Source organism: Chaetomium globosum, genomic scaffold (genome assembly GCF_000143365.1).
Source record: "Chaetomium globosum CBS 148.51 scaffold_3 genomic scaffold, whole genome shotgun sequence".
NCBI classification, from domain to species: Eukaryota; Fungi; Ascomycota; class Sordariomycetes; order Sordariales; family Chaetomiaceae; genus Chaetomium; species Chaetomium globosum.
In genome coordinates this window covers 1,960,855-1,977,738 of record NT_165978.1, presented here as the reverse complement: position 1 = coordinate 1,977,738, position 16,884 = coordinate 1,960,855, and the positions used below count along the sequence as shown (strand labels likewise).

At 57.0% G+C, this 16,884-nt stretch overlaps 2 protein-coding genes across 2 annotated transcripts; both read right to left on the bottom strand.

The window, feature by feature from the left end:
- Positions 1 to 3,779: 3,779 nt before the first annotated feature.
- Positions 3,780 to 7,411, bottom strand: CHGG_05935 (uncharacterized protein; the record flags this gene model as incomplete). The annotated part of the gene is made up of 2 exons (XM_001222029.1): positions 3,780 to 3,837; positions 4,065 to 7,411. 2 exons carry the CDS (start codon positions 7,409 to 7,411, stop codon positions 3,780 to 3,782), a joined length of 3,405 nt encoding a protein of 1,134 aa, XP_001222030.1.
- Positions 7,412 to 13,856: 6,445 nt separating this feature from the next.
- On the bottom strand, positions 13,857 to 15,317 carry CHGG_05934 (uncharacterized protein; the record flags this gene model as incomplete). The annotated part of the gene is made up of 4 exons (XM_001222028.1): positions 13,857 to 14,136; positions 14,223 to 14,713; positions 14,890 to 14,932; positions 15,013 to 15,317. 4 exons carry the CDS (start codon positions 15,315 to 15,317, stop codon positions 13,857 to 13,859), a joined length of 1,119 nt encoding a protein of 372 aa, XP_001222029.1.
- Between the last annotated feature and the right edge of the window lie 1,567 nt (positions 15,318 to 16,884).

Sequence of the window (16,884 nt, the reverse complement as noted above, 5' to 3'; positions counted from 1 at the left end):
AGGGAACTCTCCCGAAACGGAGTTTTCAATTCATTCCCGACCACCCCTCTTATCGAGTGCAAAGCCCCGACTCGGAAAAGAGATAACTGCGTATATCTTCGCCTCCTCTTCCGGCCTTTCCGTTCCCTCTTCCTCTGGGGCCATCAGCAAAGTTCGGCAAGCGGATTACACCGGTTTGTCTTCGTGGACGAACGAATACGCCGACGCCTGCGGGGCGTTGTTGTCGTCTTATTCGATGCTGATCAACGTTTCCAACGCAACCCGGCGTGACCAAGGCTAACTAATCATTCATCCGCCTCGCCGAGGTCGGGTGATTATATTCCTTCTAGGTTGTCAGTGTCTCCCTGATAATTTCAAGGCTCGAAGCAACACCCTCTCCCTTCTGACGATCGACGAACCCCGCCAACCCCAACCCTCTGAAACCGCCCTATTCCAGGCATGGCTTTTGGCTTACACAAGACAGAACATGGAGGGGCCTTGTTCAAGCCCACGCACTTATTGGCTCACGCATTGTCAGAAGAGACTCTGATTCGCTCAAAAGCACTCAGCATCCTCGCGCTGATCACCCCTTCCCCCAAACGGCGATGCGCTCAGCTCAAAACGGTTTCGATAACGACGACGACAACTTTCTGCGAATAACATTTGAGGCTCTGCTCGAACGAAGCGGAAATGGACGCAAAGGGCACCCGCCAGAGTAAAACTAAAATTGGGTGGGAGGATCAGATCCCCAAACCGTAACCACGGATGCCCGAGCCATCGATGGAGCGCTGTGCTGCGCTGATTTGTTTGATGCTCGCCCGACGTTACCCCTCTCTCTCTGCCTTTAACGGGGCCTAGAACAACCGGACCAGGGAAACTTCTCGGTGGGGCCAAACCCTCTTGGTAGGCGAACAGGCATTATTTGGGCCATGGTGCCATTGCCAGACCAAATGACCAGAGCGCAACGTCGTTATGACTTGATCATGACTGTTCAGTATAGGTAGAAAGGGAAGCTACTTAACATACTGTCCTCCACCTTGCTCACTAATTTAGCTCGGCCGGCTGCCCGACGCCGCGTTGAACCAACGCTGCCACCAAAGCCCATTTCAGACAGATCGCCCTGCTGGAGCCAAGTGTCGCAAAGTTTTAGCTGGCCCGCCCTCAGCCGGCCTGCTCGCTGCTCAACCCCTCGCCAGCCACGAACCCACTCTCACCACTCAAGCCTGGGCGAGCACAGCAGGTTGGATGGCACACTTTGACCGGGGCGTAATTACGCACGCCGATGATGGGCCACGCTGGCGGCTGACTCGCCAACTTCGGGGCCCAACGCAAGGTCATGATTGCCGAGCGCCAAACGGAAAACCCATACTGGCCGATTCGGTCCTTGAACCGTTACCGACGTCGCACTACCGCTTGCCACCCATCACGGACCTGCAAATAGTCTCGGGAAAAGTTATATATCGCACCGTAGCGTCCCTTGTGCCCCAGCAAGCCCACAGCCAGACCCTGCCCTCCTCGCGCACCTCGTTGTCTTCGCCACTGCTCGTCGCCCGCTCACCGCACCCCGCAGCAAGTCGCGCATCTCCGCCAACGAAAACGGGCCGCCAGCCGCGGGGCCCGGGATCTCGCTCCTGTTTTAGTCTCGGTTTGCATAAAACGATGTGTCCAACAAAGAGAAAAAAAAAAGAAAAAAGAAAAGACAAAAAACCGATGCCAGTGATCCAGCACTCGAGATGGCAGGGTGGCAGGGTGGTTGCAGCCTGGCCATTTCTCCCGGCCTCCATCACTCATGGGCGCCAACTGGACGAAATTGACCCGCAAGAAACGACATGCCCGACGCAAGTGCGCCCCATGTCGCGTCACAAAACGGATCACAGTTTGCTGCCGGGGGCCTTTTGCGCGCCTCATTCCAAGTGCTCAAAAATGGCACCGCCGTCGAATAATAATAGACCAGCATGTTTTGTTGGGTTTCAGGCGCTGTACCCGACCTCCTGGCATACGAAGTAGGTACGAATATGTATGTACCTTTCCTCAACATCCTTGCGGACACGGACCAACGAATCCGGTCGACTTGCCGTCTTCGGCGCATTCGGCGGTAATAAGTGGAGTCCGTCGGTGACCTACCGCCCCCGAACGGAGCCGGGTCCGGAAGTGGAGGTGGTGGGCGAGAGAGCATCAAATCATCTCCCGATTGAAGATCTAACACCATTCATCTGCACGTTGGCCAGAAGCTCAAATAATGCAGGTAACGTTAACTACGAAGTACCGGCAATATGTTCTGGCCTTGTGGGTAGAATTGCTGGTGTTGCTTCTCCCGGACCATTTCGCCTAATCAGGGAATCCAATGATAGTCCTCGCCCCGGAAACCTCTTGAGTGTAATTGCCTGTATCGCTTTTCGGCTCATTTTGCGGTTTCTGGAATTGTCATCTCCACGACGGCCAGACGCAGGTTTACCTCGGTCATCTGTCCATGATTGAGGGCCTAGTGGGTGCCGCGACCATTCCCTCTGTAATTTGCAACCGAGTGCCGAGTCGTCCAGACCGTCTGAATTCCGTAGGTTTTGTCATTATCAGTCTCGGGACACTAATTAGAACAGACATCTGAGGAACAACTACACAGCCGCTTCACAATGTGCCGTTATTAGGGGACTCAACGCCTGTTCTTCTGAATTAGAAATAATATTTATTAATAAACATCCATGAAACAACCCCGTTTTCCATCCTCAAATATCAACACAACCACGTTCTTCTCGACCACCACCTCGTCTTGCCAGTCGGGTGATGTCAACCCGACATCGTCCGTGCCACCCATTCATTAGCCCTACCGCAAAACTACACAACTAGCTTAGGCCTACCCGACTCATGTGTTCCATCCTAGCCTAGTTTGACTTGAACTTAAGACAACTAGTTAGGCCTCGATCGTCAAGCCCGACGGCAAGTATTACACGACCCTCTCGCTCACCAAGGTAACGAACGGGAACTACACCTGGTCATGAGGCCCGTCGCTAAGGCGGTCAGATAACAACAGCAACAACAGCGTTTCACTTCCTTGGTTCTCTCCCCCGCCGCTCGGTCCTCTTTGCGCGATTTAATCGGACAACGAAATTTCTGCGGTCTTCGCCCCTTCCCCTCCTTCAAGTCTTCCTAACCAGCGACGAGATTACGTCATGTCATGACGGAGAGCTCTCAAAGTAGGTCAATCGAGGTCAGCGGGTGTTCTCCGAGTCCTCGTCATACAGCGTCGCCTAGGGCGCGGAGCGGAGACGCCAACAGAAGGACCGTGAGCGCGGGGGAAGAAAAAAAAAGATGAATGACTCGACGAAACCATCGAGATCATGGGATTCGAAAACCGAAGCCAGTCAAAACTCTGATGGACACGGTGGGACTTGTCTTGTCTTCACATAGGCTATCTTGTTGAGAGAGACAGAGGAAGAAAATTCGTTCCCAAGAAAAGGAACTATCTCACTGTAACTGCTCGGCCGTAAACCTACTAGTATTTTACCAGATTGTCTACCTACGTGCGCTGTGAAAGCCCCCGGACTGCCGATGGAAAGGGGCCTATCTGACGGCTCTCGTGATCAACTCTGCAAGAGAGATACCCACCGGAGAAATCCATAAAAAGTCCCGCGCGCGACAGAGGTGGCCAGGGACGGGGAAAGTGGCTGCTGAAGAGGAAAGCGACAGGGTCAGTCTACGTAGCCAAAACCCTAGTACGATAAGTTCGGCTAGAAGGTGAAGAAAGGACTTGTTGGCGGTTCCCACAGCTAAAAGAGAAAGGGCTGGAAGGCCAGGATGCAAGTTTAGAAATGTAAATACGGGGGTTGTTGACACTCCCAGCTCCCGAGCATCTCGAACTGACTATCACAAGATTCATAGCATGAAACGCACGAATTCCTATTGCTGTCTTGGCCTCCGGTCTCATCTCACTGCTCCTAGCACTACTGACCACCATCCAGCAGATGCTACATCCCATCTCAACAACCACCACTCTGCACCCCCTACCATCCTCAGAATAACTCCCAACACCCACCCCGCCCGCCATCCGCCTCCCCAGCAAGAGAAAGAGAAAAGAAGGCCAGACTCACTTCCTAACAAGCCTGTACTTCCCGCCCACAACCTCCATCTCCCCCCCAGCGACCTTCTCCCCCAAGAAGTCCTGCAGCTCCTCGTTGCTCCAGGGGAACCCGTCGGCTATCAGCACCTTCATCATCATGGCCATCTGGGCCAGGGGCATGCTGGTGCTGGCGTTGGTCAGCATGCCCTGGATGTAGCGCCAGTACATATCGCGGCGCTCGCGCTCCTTGGCCGACATGCCCTGGCTGGCCGCCGCAGCCGCCGCCGCCGGTTCTTCCTCCATGGGCTGGTCGGCTGCGGCATCTGATGCGGGAGCACCAGTGGCAGGTTCGCTGAGCGTCTCCGCGACGACGTAAGTGTTGCTGTTCGCGGCGCCCGGCACGCGGCGTAGGACGCCCTTGCCAGCCCAGAACTGCAGCGCGGCCGCGATGAGATCCTCGTCCAACTGCAGCTGCTCATACAGCTCCTCAACTGACTTCTGCACCGCGCCGCCAGCACCATCACCACCCTCCTGAAAAGCGTACACGACGGTCGCCTCTACAGGGCTGCAATCCACCGTAACCGTGCGATCGTCCAACTCAATCTCGACCCTCGCCTGGCCCAGCTGGTTAAGCCAAGTCAGCTTCCGTCGCGACTTGAGCTCCTCATACCCGGCCTCATACCGCTCCTGCTGCTGGACCACAACAGCAGGGAGCAGGAAATGCTCCCTCTCTAGGCCAGGCCAAAAGAGCCTACTCAGAATGCTCGCGTGATATTCTATGCCGTCTCTGGCCCCTAATTCCACCTCCTCGATCCTCCCCATACCCTGTAGACTCTCTCTGCCCACTCTATCCCTCCGCTTCGAGATCCCGGCATCAACCCTCCTCGAATCTACCACATCCCGAATCATCACGTCACAGCCCTGCAAGCTGGCCTCGCCAAACCGCCGCTTCAACAGCTCCAGCACCCTCAGCTCCTGCTCGAACCGCTGCTGCGTCGGGCTGCCATTCGACGACGCCGGCGGCAGTAGCAGCCGTTCGGCAAGCACGGCAGAGAACTCTTTTATGAAGGCATCCTCGCTGCCTAGAGCCGAGATGAGCGTGCCGATAACGTCCTCGCTGCGCCTCGGGCGCTTGTAGTGCGCGCCGGCGTCGATGGGATCGGGAAGCCAGGACGGGTCGGCCCAGTCGAGGTCCGCGTCGTCTGAAGAAGGGGCGGCAGTGGCGCCACGGCGGGTCTGTGCCTGGGAAGGGTCGTTGTTGAGGAGGAGGGCGAGCTCGACTAGCTTTTTGGGGAGGGGCTCTGTGGACTTTCTGGGGAGTGGTAGGCGAGCGGGTGTTGTTGGCACTGATGTGTAGGACGGGGTAGTGTTGTCTGCTTGCGGGGCGAAACCACGGCGGGCTGCTCTGGGCTGGGGAGTTCTGGCCGAGGAGGATCCCGGCGTAGCGAGAACATCAGAATAGTCGTCGTGGTCCCTTGTACGTTTCTTGGCTTGACCAGCTTCGTCGCGTTGTTGCCTCCATACCTCCTTGACCTTCCTCGCGGCGCGCATCTCGTCGGGGCTGGCAAGGAGCCCCGCAACAACGACGCGGACAGCGTCCTCCCGCTGGCACAGATACAACCGCAGGCCCGGCTCGACCCGGCTGAGGAGCACCTTGCTGGGGTCGAGAGCATGTAGCGTGCGGATAATGGAGATGTACGTCTGCAAGATCTCAAGCGTGCTACAGCCTGGGTGTAGTAGGCGGGTTTGTAGCGCACGCGAAAAGCTGTTGGTAAGCTGCTTCCGGCGAGCGGCGGTGGTGATGGTGGCACGCAAGTCATCGAGCGCCGGGCGGGACGCCGGCCATGCCAAGACGATGTCAAATAGTTCCTGAATACGCAGGGCAGCGAGACGGCCAAGGGCGAGAGACTGGTACATCTTGAGGTCGGCTAGCGACACCGGCAGTGGCCCTTGAGGGTTACTGGAGACGCAGGCCAGCACCTCGAAGCTCAGCCGCGCAAAATGGTTCTCCACCCAGTCATTCAGCGACATGATACACGGTGATGCCGTAGACAGCGGCGCGCCTCGTGACACTGAGTCCATCGTAGCCGAAAATGAGCGTGTGTCTGGTGCCGACCACACGCCGGCATAAGCTCCGCTGACAAAGCTGGACATCATGGTGTCCATGATCTCGGCGAAGAGGACCTGGAACCGCTCGCCAGCCAGGCCTACGTTCTGCAGCTGCTGAACCAACTCGATTAACCGCTCCCTCGCGGCCTGTACTTTCAGATCATCGGGCCCCGGCGGGGCGGGTCGAGTTGCCCACCCTCCTCCAACTTCACTGGGAGAAGGGATACCGAGAATCGTCCCGGCAAGGCGTACCAAGACCGCTTTTACGGAACGTATCAGTCCCGCCGACACGGAGCCGCCAACAAGGGCATGCAAGTCCCGCCGGAAGCGGGCATTCAGCACCTCAGCGTTCTTAGCCGCCTCTGGAGCAACATCAGCGAGACGGGCAAACCCTGATAACAACTGATGGAGGCCATGAAAGTAGAGTCGCAGCGCAGCCTCAAGCGTCCGAATACTACTCATAACAATCACCATGTGTCTCTCGTAGTAATCACCCTTCCCCTTCCCCCCTGCCACCTTCCAACGACGGCCTTGATTATCCATATTCTCAGTCCCCTCTTCATTATCATCATCACCACCACCACCATCGTCATCGACGCACCCGGCCAAAAGGGGGATCACGTGTTGAGCAAAGTGGGCGCGCACCTGACGAACATGCCAAGCCAGGACGTCGCCGGTGCGGGTAGCGCCGGGCAGCAGCGAGCGGGCGTTGGCGAGGGCAGCGAAGGCCTCATAGAAGTCACCGTCAGGGGCAGGGCCTGAGACTGGGCCTGACGGTGCGGCAGAAGCATCTCGACCGCGGCCTCGTCTCCTACTGCTGGGCCATGACTGCTGCTGTTGCTGCTGCTGCGGCTCTGCGGCAAGGGTGGAAGTGGTGGTGGTAGTACCAAACGTATCGTCAGCGGTGGCGGACGAGGGGAGGGCAATGTGGGCGGTTACGACGTGCCAGGCGCGATCATAGGCAGCCTGGTCGTCTGTTTCTGCCGCGGGGGGGAACAGTGGCTGTGCGGGTGTTGTCTGGAGGGGCGGCTCAGGGGTACTTCGCCGGAGGGAGTGCTGGTCTGCTAGGGGGTGCCCATGACTCTGTGACGGGTAGGTTTGTTGTTGGCCGAGAAAGGGCGCTGCGGATACGGCAGACGGCTGCTCGGGCCCTGGGAGAAGGGTACTTCGAGCTGACTGAGGCGTGGGTTGAGTAACATCCGTCTGGAAGACGGACTGGAACACCCTCCGTTGGCGGTCCCGCCATTGGGATGCCACAGCGGCCGGCATGTTGTGCTACCCCTAGACACTCTCCACCAAACCGCTAATCCTCAAGAGCGGTTTCTCTGAGCCGCGCTGGGCGCCTGCTGAGGAAGGCAAGGCTGCCGAGCGTCGTGATGGTCACCAACCGCCCAACTCGAACAGCTCGATCAATACCGAGTTACTACCAATGGCAACCTGGAAACAGCCACTTCCCCAACCGGAATTTCTACAGGCCAAAAGATTAGGCCAGGCAGATCTAGCAAACCGGCCAGTAACTATCCGGCTCACGGGCACTGAGTGAACCGGGTCGCACAGACAGGCCGCGACCCGGCAAATCTTGCTGGCAAGCTGCAAGCACCAGCGTCAAGGGCGGGCGGCTGGAGCGGCGGCCCAGATGGCGACCTTCCTTCCACCCCCGATGGCGGGCCTCCGAATACGGCTTCCAGGTAGCCACTACTCTCAGTACGGGAGAGCGCACGTGGTGGTATGGTGGTGTGCCGGTCGCTTAGGCTCGCTTGTCTATGTCGTTTTGTTTGTTTGGTCGGCTGTGGCGCGGCCCTGGTCGCCTTAGTCGTGCGGAAGAGGACCCCCTCCCCCTCCCTAGTAACTGGGAGTCTCAAAGCTTGACTGGAAAGAGCAGCAGGGGTTTGTGTGACGCCAGCGGCGGGAGGATCGCGTCGGCAAAAGAGAAAAAAAAAAAGACTGGGGGACCAGGGGTAACTGGCGATTTGTCTCTTTGTTAGAGTGCTGAGGGGGCACGCGCATCTCCCGGATCCTCTGATGTGACGTTGTCGTCCACCGTTGCTGTTTGTTGGAAGCGAAGGTAAGGTACCTAAGGTAGTGGACTGACAGCGTCGGGTGCCCGCAATAATTTCGTGGCCCCGGAATGGATGTGTCAATGTGGGAAGGGGTTCTTCGGTCGCACCTTCTGTCGGTCAAGGTGGCGTGCTTCGATGATCGATGGAAGCTGCGGGCAGGTGACATCCATCCCCCTGGGATGCGCCTTCCGTTGCAATGGGTATGTGGTTAGGCGCCCGCAGGATCGAAGATGCACGTGGAAGGGGCCAATAAGAGCGGCCAGCCCTCCAACTCGAACGCTTTCAGTTAGCTATGGGAGGGTTGTGTGTGGATGGCACCCTGCATTCGATGCATTCGATTCGCGCTTGTTGAGAGTGAAATGATGGTGGTTGCAAAGTGCCAAGAACCGTGAATCAAACAGACGCATCCACCTAGCCGCGGTAACGCGCGCTAGCGGCGCGTGGAAATGAGCGTAAATCCTTCCGCCGCTTGTGCATTTATGCAGGATATCACACTGGGAATTGTTTAATCGCATAATTGAATAAACATATTATTCGCGTATTCAAACCTGAATAGTGAGCCCATGAAGGTATTCCCGGCCCCCAACAACACGCGGCCACCACATGGCATGAGTTGGAACTTTGCAACGCCGCTTGATGAGCCCCACAATCAAGAACAGGTTAACCATTGCGCCCACAGCACACAGTCTCCCAAGGCTCTCTCCATACAAAATAGAGTATTCACCTATTCGTACTTCGTCCATACTTTGCAGCCCCCCCCCCCCCCTGTCGTAGTTCGTCAAAGCAACAGCTCCGCTACCTATTTGGCTCTTATTCCCGGGTTCAATTCCCGCTAAAAGTTCCAGAGCACTCTGAGCACCCCCCGGTCCCGGCAGGCGGCAAGCCCCGGACATCCCCGGCACCCGGAGACATTTCAGCGGACGTCGAGATTCCAGCCTTACCAGATGCAGTAAACCGGTCGCTGCTGCGAACCCTTGCCTCCGAATCATCGATCGCCATGCCGCTAAAACGGCCGATCTTCGGTGTTTGGCAAAAGCCGACATGCTCACTGGTTAGTTCATGCCTGGGCGGACGCAACGACGTACAATCGTTGCGAGCTAGCACGGCGGCATTCCCGCCCTGAGCCGCCTTGAAAGCACCCGAATGCGACAACTCATATATTAATTAGCGAGTGTAATTACATAGTTAGCAAGTGGGAAACTTCAAAAACTGGCAGCCCGGAGCAACCGTGCACTCCCATAACGTCTGACCCCCCCCAACACCCCAACCTTGGCGGTGCAATCAGGCCATTATGACCATGGATAAGTGATTGATATCGTCCGTGTCACCCCAGTCCTGTTAGCTATACCAAGAACATAGTGTCTTGCTAACGGTGGGTTTTACCAGAGCACGCATGGAAGGGCCTGCCGCGCCAAGCATCGGCGTTAAAAAAGTGTTATGGATTCCCTTGTCTGCTTCAGTCGGAATCGCCTAGATTTGTCTTTCGGACACATAGAATTTCCCGACCACCCGATAGCCCATCAACCCTGACTTGTGGTTTGGCTTCCTCCTTTCCCTGTTTGTTAACGTACATAGTTAATGGCATAAGGCACAGCGAAGGGAACCCACGGTGGTGGTGTTGCGGCACAGCTCGGCATGAGCGAGAGTAACCAACCCCATGGAAGTGTAGCATGAGCGTTTCTCCCGGTACGCCGCAGTCAAGTTAGCCGTGACGTCTCGCCAATCGTTGCTCAGCCGGTCTCTCTCTGTAAATTGAGGCTTGATGTCCGCTTGCGGCACGGACCTTCCAGAAGACTCGCTTCCTCCCGCTCGTCAACAAACCCTTGTTTCGAGTGGCCGCTCTGCCGTGTCTTGTTTCAAGAGGGAAGCCCCCCACTTTGGCCGCCTTTGACCGTGGCATGCATGGCATGGCATGGCCGCCGCCGCTGCCTCATCCCGCGTCGTCGCAGTGGAGGAGCGCGTGAATCGAGGCTGTGCATCTGATGAGTGTCCCGCTGGTGCTGTTGCGGTGAGGTTTCGTCGTCGTCCCGTTTCGGATAGAGACGGCGCGTGGCTGCGCAGGCCGGACCGGGGACATTTGTTGCTGCCTGCTGCCATTGCTGCCGACCTTCCCCACGCGTCCCGGCCGCTATTCCGTGTCGGTTCGGCTATGCCAGGGATGTTTGAACCGTGCATGGCGTCCTCTTGCGCCGCCCGAACCTGGCCCGTCCGGTAGTGTCCTCCGGCTCCGAAACGGAAGCTCCGCCGGTAGCGTCCGGCCTGGGCATCATAACATACAATGTTATCGAGATGCTCGCTTCGCAACACGACAACGCTGCCATGCTGCCGTCTATCGTCATAACCCCGATAAATATTTCAGCAAACGCTCGAGGGGGATATGAACGAATCGTACCAACTGTGCAGCTCACACTCGACCCGAGCTTCTGTTGTCATCACTCCGCGCTATTCTTCCCAAAAGCATCGTTTGACGTTTGCCAAGCTGTGGTGGGCCGGCACGGCGCTCACGTTCCCCCGTCGCAAACCCAAATGTGAACACTCGGGCTTGTATTTCGGGCACTTGGCTGCCAGGGAGGTTTGGAACCGTGCAGCACCTCGTTCCCCTTCCCAATCAGAAGCTCATTTTTGGTCGGCGATCAATGAACCCCGCCCTGGTTCCTTTTGCAGCTGGGCCGTGCACCAGAAGAATCGACCCCTTGCATGGGTGCACCGATCCAAGTCCGTGGGAGTTGTGATTCGATTGACTAAGTAACCAACCCGGAGAGGGGTGGCTCCAGCCGCGTGTCAATGAGCCAACCGCAACGCCCGCCCTGGAAAAACGGCTGAACAGTTTCGCCGGTACCCTTTTATCGAGGCAGGGGGAACGGGGTTCGGCGTTGGCGAGAGACATTGGTGCCCGACGTGAATCAACTCACGTTGAAGCGGAGATTACACCGTGGCTACGCAAGCAGCAATCTAAGTCGAGGTCTGCCGTCGTGGTTGTCGTGCGAGGGCGCCAGACGAGTGACATCGGTAAACCCTATCGTTGTTGGGGCAAGCCGTTGCGGCCCGGCGGGATGCCCTCCGGGCGATCCCCGAGTCTCCCCGAAGACAAACAACTTGAAGAAGCTGGGGACTGCTTGGGACGACGTTTGCAACTCGACAGGAAAGCTGTCGATGGCGTGATTCGCTGATCTAATCATCCTCAGCAGTGCTTGAGCGTTGCCATCGCCGAAGACTTACACTACAACAACCCCGGCCCCGTGTTTTGAACGTGAATTCACCGACGCGGCACCGGCCCAGCAACTCGGGTTCGGCTGCTGGTTCCCGTTTGGCTTCCAGGGGGTTGACATAGTCATTCTACACCCAAACCGTACGATGACAGCTAAAATGTCCAGTGGAGTGGCTGGTTTTCTGTAGCGAGGAGACAATAATGTGGGTCGATATCTCCAGGTCAAGGGTCCATCCATGCCAAGACTTTGCTATTTCCAGCGAGGCTGTGTCGCCCGCACGGCCAACGTTGCGGCAGCTCGAAGCCGTGAAATGAAAGCGCATGGTTTGAAACTTAATTTTCCGACGATTGGGAGGCGGATTTCAGTCAACAGCATTCTCTCCATCGTCATTGGTGAATGCGACCTACCCCAACCGTGCGGCTCCTCTATGAGCCTCACTTGGTAAGGCGTTGTCAACAGTCTTGTTGTCAAAGTTTAACCACATTCGACCATGACAGGGCCCTCGGCTATGCTGTCCCCGCGGCCCCGGATCGCCACGGACATCCAGGTGTATCCTTCCACATGACTTGGTTTGCGCTCTGCCACCTCGCTCGAAATAGTCGGTGAGGAGGGGGGCTCGGGGGGGTGGTTTCCAGACCGTGTGATGGCGTGGGGCGGGAGTGACGTCGTCGGGGCCCGGCATGGAAGTTCCCAGCTGCTAACATGGGCGAATGCCCGGTTTGGGCTTGACAACCTGAATATCACGCACGCCGCAGTGAGATGGGCGGTGCCATACTGCCCAGGTCGGGCTATTTGCGACCTTCCGGTTGCCGGCAGGCTGTGTGGTGATGTTCACTAGCCGGGGAGCACACTCAACGAGAGCTAGCCAGTTTGTATTTTCGGGGGCCGAGTTTCCGACAGGGCCATCCCACATTCGCGAAGGGAACTTTGCGTAGGATTCGAGGTGGCATATTGTATCTCGTGATAGCAGGGCGGCTTGTATCAAGGAGCACCTTGCGACGGTTCACACTGAGGACAAGTGAGTGTACGCCGTGTCGGCTGGGGAATCTCGACCAAACCAATAGGAGGCGCGCTGAGTTCACCACAAACGGGAGAGGACTGTGTGTGGTTGTTGTTGATGCGTGTAATTTGTGAAGGCCGCCCTCGTTGGCCGGAGCTGCGCCATAAGCGCCAGGCTTCTAGACGCAAGCTCCGTATAGGTCCAGATACTCCAATGGTCGCCCGAGGAGCAAGGCTTCACCCACCTGAAGCTCAGACACTTTGCAGACGCGATGCATCTGCGGTGTAAGTGGGAGTGGCGTGAATGGCCAGTCAGTCATCGATGAGTGCAGCGCCGTGTTGGGCCGTCGACCAGTGAACATCCTTCGATGCGCAGGCCCAGATGGCTGTGGGCAGAGAGAGGTCAGCGATTGGGCGGGTTTGCTTCTGTTTCCAACGCCCGTGAGTAGCCACTTGGCCTGTTTGCCGGTAGGATTGACCCGTTTTCCTGAGATTGGCTATCTGCAGCCGTTTGGAAGGATCTCCATGGCGAGGGCCAAGACAGTCGGTGGTCGGTCCCCAAGGATGTGCCATGAAACCGGGGGTTGAGAAACTCGTGATGCTTTTCGTTGAGTCCAAATGATCCTCGGTGAGGGAGATCTGGGATCCTACTTGCTTCCTACCTTACCTTCTAGTAATATGGATTTTGCCACCATTATCAGAGCGGGAGGGAGGGATGGCGTTCGGGAAACCGAGATCCGTGTGGGGTTTAGGCGTGAGAGAGAACGGAAAGCGACTCAAACTTGCTCCTTCCGCATTCGAATCCCCCAGATCTCGCTTGGAAGGAGTAAAGCTTAGCTGATTAGATCTTGCAGGCGACCGGGCTACCTCGGGGAATTCGGAAGGGCAGGATGTGGGGTTCAGCTTGGATGTTCAGTTCGATAGTCTGTGGATGGTTGGATACCTTACTGTACACTGGGACTGAGCAGGAAAGGGCCGCTACGTGAGTCAAAAAGGTATCTCGCCTTTGAGGCATCAATAGATAATATACTAGCAGTAGCAAGACTTTATCCCAGCCAGTTCCCCGATGCCCAGTCGTGACGCTATGGTATAAGCGAAAGAAATAAAACGAATGGCAATTTTCGCCCAATATGTGCCTGGTATTTCCCATTCCTTCCATGATGTAAAAAACCCAATGTGATCCACCTCCCCAAGTCTAGGAACAGAGCCCCAAGCAAAATAAATACAACTTCCCCAAAAATGAAAGGCAGCCTTGCGGCATTTAAAAAAAAGGGTTCCGTGCTGAAATTTGTACATTGTCCGGCAAGAGGAGGAAAGGAGAAAAAAAATGTCGTTGAAGTGGATCGTCGTAGTCGGAGTCGGAGTCGGCCCAGGAGTCGCCTCGAATCGAAGGAAGGGAGATGTTGAATAGTAGTCGCAGCGTAGAGTTCCGCCGTCCACCACCGTTTAGCTGGAGCCCTTCTTTTTGCACTTGTCGTGGAGTAGGTGCCCGTTCCTGGCCGTCGTCCTGGTGAATTCGGCTCCGCAGTTCGGACATGTCGCCTTCGCCGCCTGTCCCGACTTTTCCCGTTGGTGCCGGAGGAGGTTGCTAAAGGTCGAGAACTGTCGCCCGTTGCAGCCGTGCTCCCAGCACTGCGGCTTCGGCCGGCTGTGCACCACTCTGACTTGCCCGCTCGCGTCCTGGGGACCTGGCGGGATAATGGGTGGAACTGGGTACATCCCGAGGCTTGGGTCCTGTAACGAGTGGCCTACTGCTTTGGTCGAGGTTAGCGCTTTGGAATCCCCTTGAACCCCGAAGGGGTGGAAACATACCCATAGTGGGACGGCAAGCTTGGGCCCGTCGATGGTGGGTACGAGTAATCGGGCATATACGATTGCGGAGGGTACGAGTTTGTGAACATGGCCGCCTGGTTCTGGTCCTGGAGCGGTGGCGAGAAAGGCGGCAAGTAATGCGGTGCTGATGGTTCGGCGAGGAGGGAGATTTGCGACGGTGCGGTCGTGTACACGGGCATGCTCGATGCGCCAGTTGTCATGTCGGATAGGGTTACGGGCGGCGAGTAGACTGAAGAACCGCTGTCCGTCCTCCTGCCGCGGACCTGCATCTTGGAGTTGTGCCTTGCTTGGTCTCGTTGCCGTTTTAGTTCCCTTTGCTCCGCGGTGAGGTTCGTCCGAGGGGGGCTTGCTGTGACCGATCGTGATCCACTTGGCGGGGTGAGACTGGCGTCTGAACCGTAAGGGCCGAGATCATGGGGGGGCATGAGCCCGTTGTTAGATTCCATCACTGTCACTAGTAAGCACGGAGCCTGTCCCAAGGGGTGGCGGAAGTGCGGCGGCATACCAAGGCCAGGTAAATGATGATCGTGCGCCCATGGTGAATGTCGGGTCGGTACGAAACGGCAACGGTACTGTTCCAGAGGTCAGTCAGGTGTCGAGAGAAGGGTGGTTCCCGTGGCCCGAGGACCGAGCGTGAGGTTCGTACCTCATAGCTTCTGTCTCGATAGAGGGCAGCGGAGGCGATGATGCTGATGCCCCGATCTGGTCGTGTGCAGGTTGTAACCTGAGGATCGGTGCGCCTTGGGATTGTGACTGCTCCGATTCGAACCACTCGGCGTCCGAGGCCACCGCTTCGGATGACAAAGGTGGAAAGGGTGTTTGGTGTTGAGTGAGGGGAGTGGACAGGTAGCCCGGCGAGTGGGACAGGCTCGGACTTAAGTAGGCGGGTGAGGCTAACCCCCGGGAGGACGAAGGTCTGCTGGTGGTATAAGACCCGGTCTCGAATGATGTCGACTCGGCAAGATGGAGGTTCTGTAATAGCCCTTCTGTGGTGGATACTCCACTACCGGCTCTCGATCTGGGTGTGTGTGAGTAAGTGTCGTCGAAGCCTTGGCTTGAGTATGTCGGGTCCATCTTCTTCCTCGAAAGGGGTGGTTCGTGTGGGTGATGATGGACTGGGAAGACTTGAACGAATAGGTACATACGCTGACTGTCTTAAGTTATGTCGGTGATGTCGTTGACGAAGGCGCGCGACGGCTTATATGAAGCGAAGAAAGGTAGGCGATGGGCCGTGTTGAGGCGGCGACCAGGTAGCAAGATTTCCACGACGCCGTAGATCTATCTTTGGGGTAGCTTGAATGTCAAATGCACCTCAGCCTCAAAGGTCGTGGAGAAGCCCGGACGAGCTAAGCTTATAAGTTGAGAGAGGCAGGGCAGTACATCCCCACATCATGGTGGTGCCGTGGGTGCATGGGGGAGGGGACCTGGTCAGGGCAAGAGCACCGTTAGCTGGGGGGTGATTTAGAGTGATATGGTAGGCAAGGAACATGCATGTAAGTGGACAACAAGAGGAGCAGGGCCCGCGACAGGGATGTACCAACCAGGGTCTTGGACTGGGCATTGTAACGGGGGGGAGGGGGGTGTCCATGGCCACCCACAAGGGGGAGTCCCACGCCTCCCTCCCGACCCGTTCGCCAACAGGACACCCACCCCCATGGATGGTTTGGGCCCGATCAACGGCCTTACCGGGGACAATTAACAGTGTGAGGTTGGCCATGGAGAAACAGCGTTACTCCGCAGACGGCAGCTTGTTGTTTCTTGGATATCGATCGAGGTATGTGGAAAGCCGTCGCGCAACAGAAGCAACGGTGCAGAGGTATGTACCACTGTGTAGAAACCCGCTGCGTACCCACCAGGGGTGTCTCCCTTTCGACTCTCGGGATGTCACTTTTCTCGTGAAGCAGGACCGTGTTGGCTGATTGGATGCTGTCCTGAGCAGCAGCAGGAGGAGGAACATGAGCGAGGCCGGCGGAGCGGCGGGGGCGAAACGACCGTGGCTGCTCTTAGGCTACAGCATTTCTCACGCTCGCCTGTGGACTTGTGGACAGCTGCGCCGCTCGCTGTGCTTGGGAACTGGTGAAGTCAAATGTGCCGTGGCCGAACAGGGACCCGGAACAGGCGTGTGGGCAGAAGCGGTAAGGAGCCTTTGGGTGCCACTTTCAACCTACCCATGCCCCCCTGTGTCCCACGCATGCCACGCAGAGCGCGGCTCACGCTTCCGAAGGTTTGCCGCAAGCCATGATGGGCGTTTCCAGATAGACGCGCAGTGTTGACCTGTCAGCAGGAGTAGCCGACTTATCGCGGCTGTTTGTTGCTCCTGCGCGGCTGGCGTTTGTTCACCACGTTGCTTCTTGCTGGTTTCCCAAGGTGACACCCTCTCCCGACTGCGCGGAAACCTGCAGGACTTCTTCGAACAGGGGGCAAACCGACAAGTGCGAACCTTTGGGGGCAACCGCATAACGGGGCAGGATCAGACGATAGCGGGGTCACTTAATAAGTTAGGGGGGGTTGGGAGGGCGGTCGAAAGAACCCTCGGAAACTTTCAGGTTTTGGTGAACACACGAAGTGACTGTATGACTGACTGTATGATAGCTGGCTGTACTGTGTAAGTGCAAAATCATTGATGCTTTTGACGTCGTAA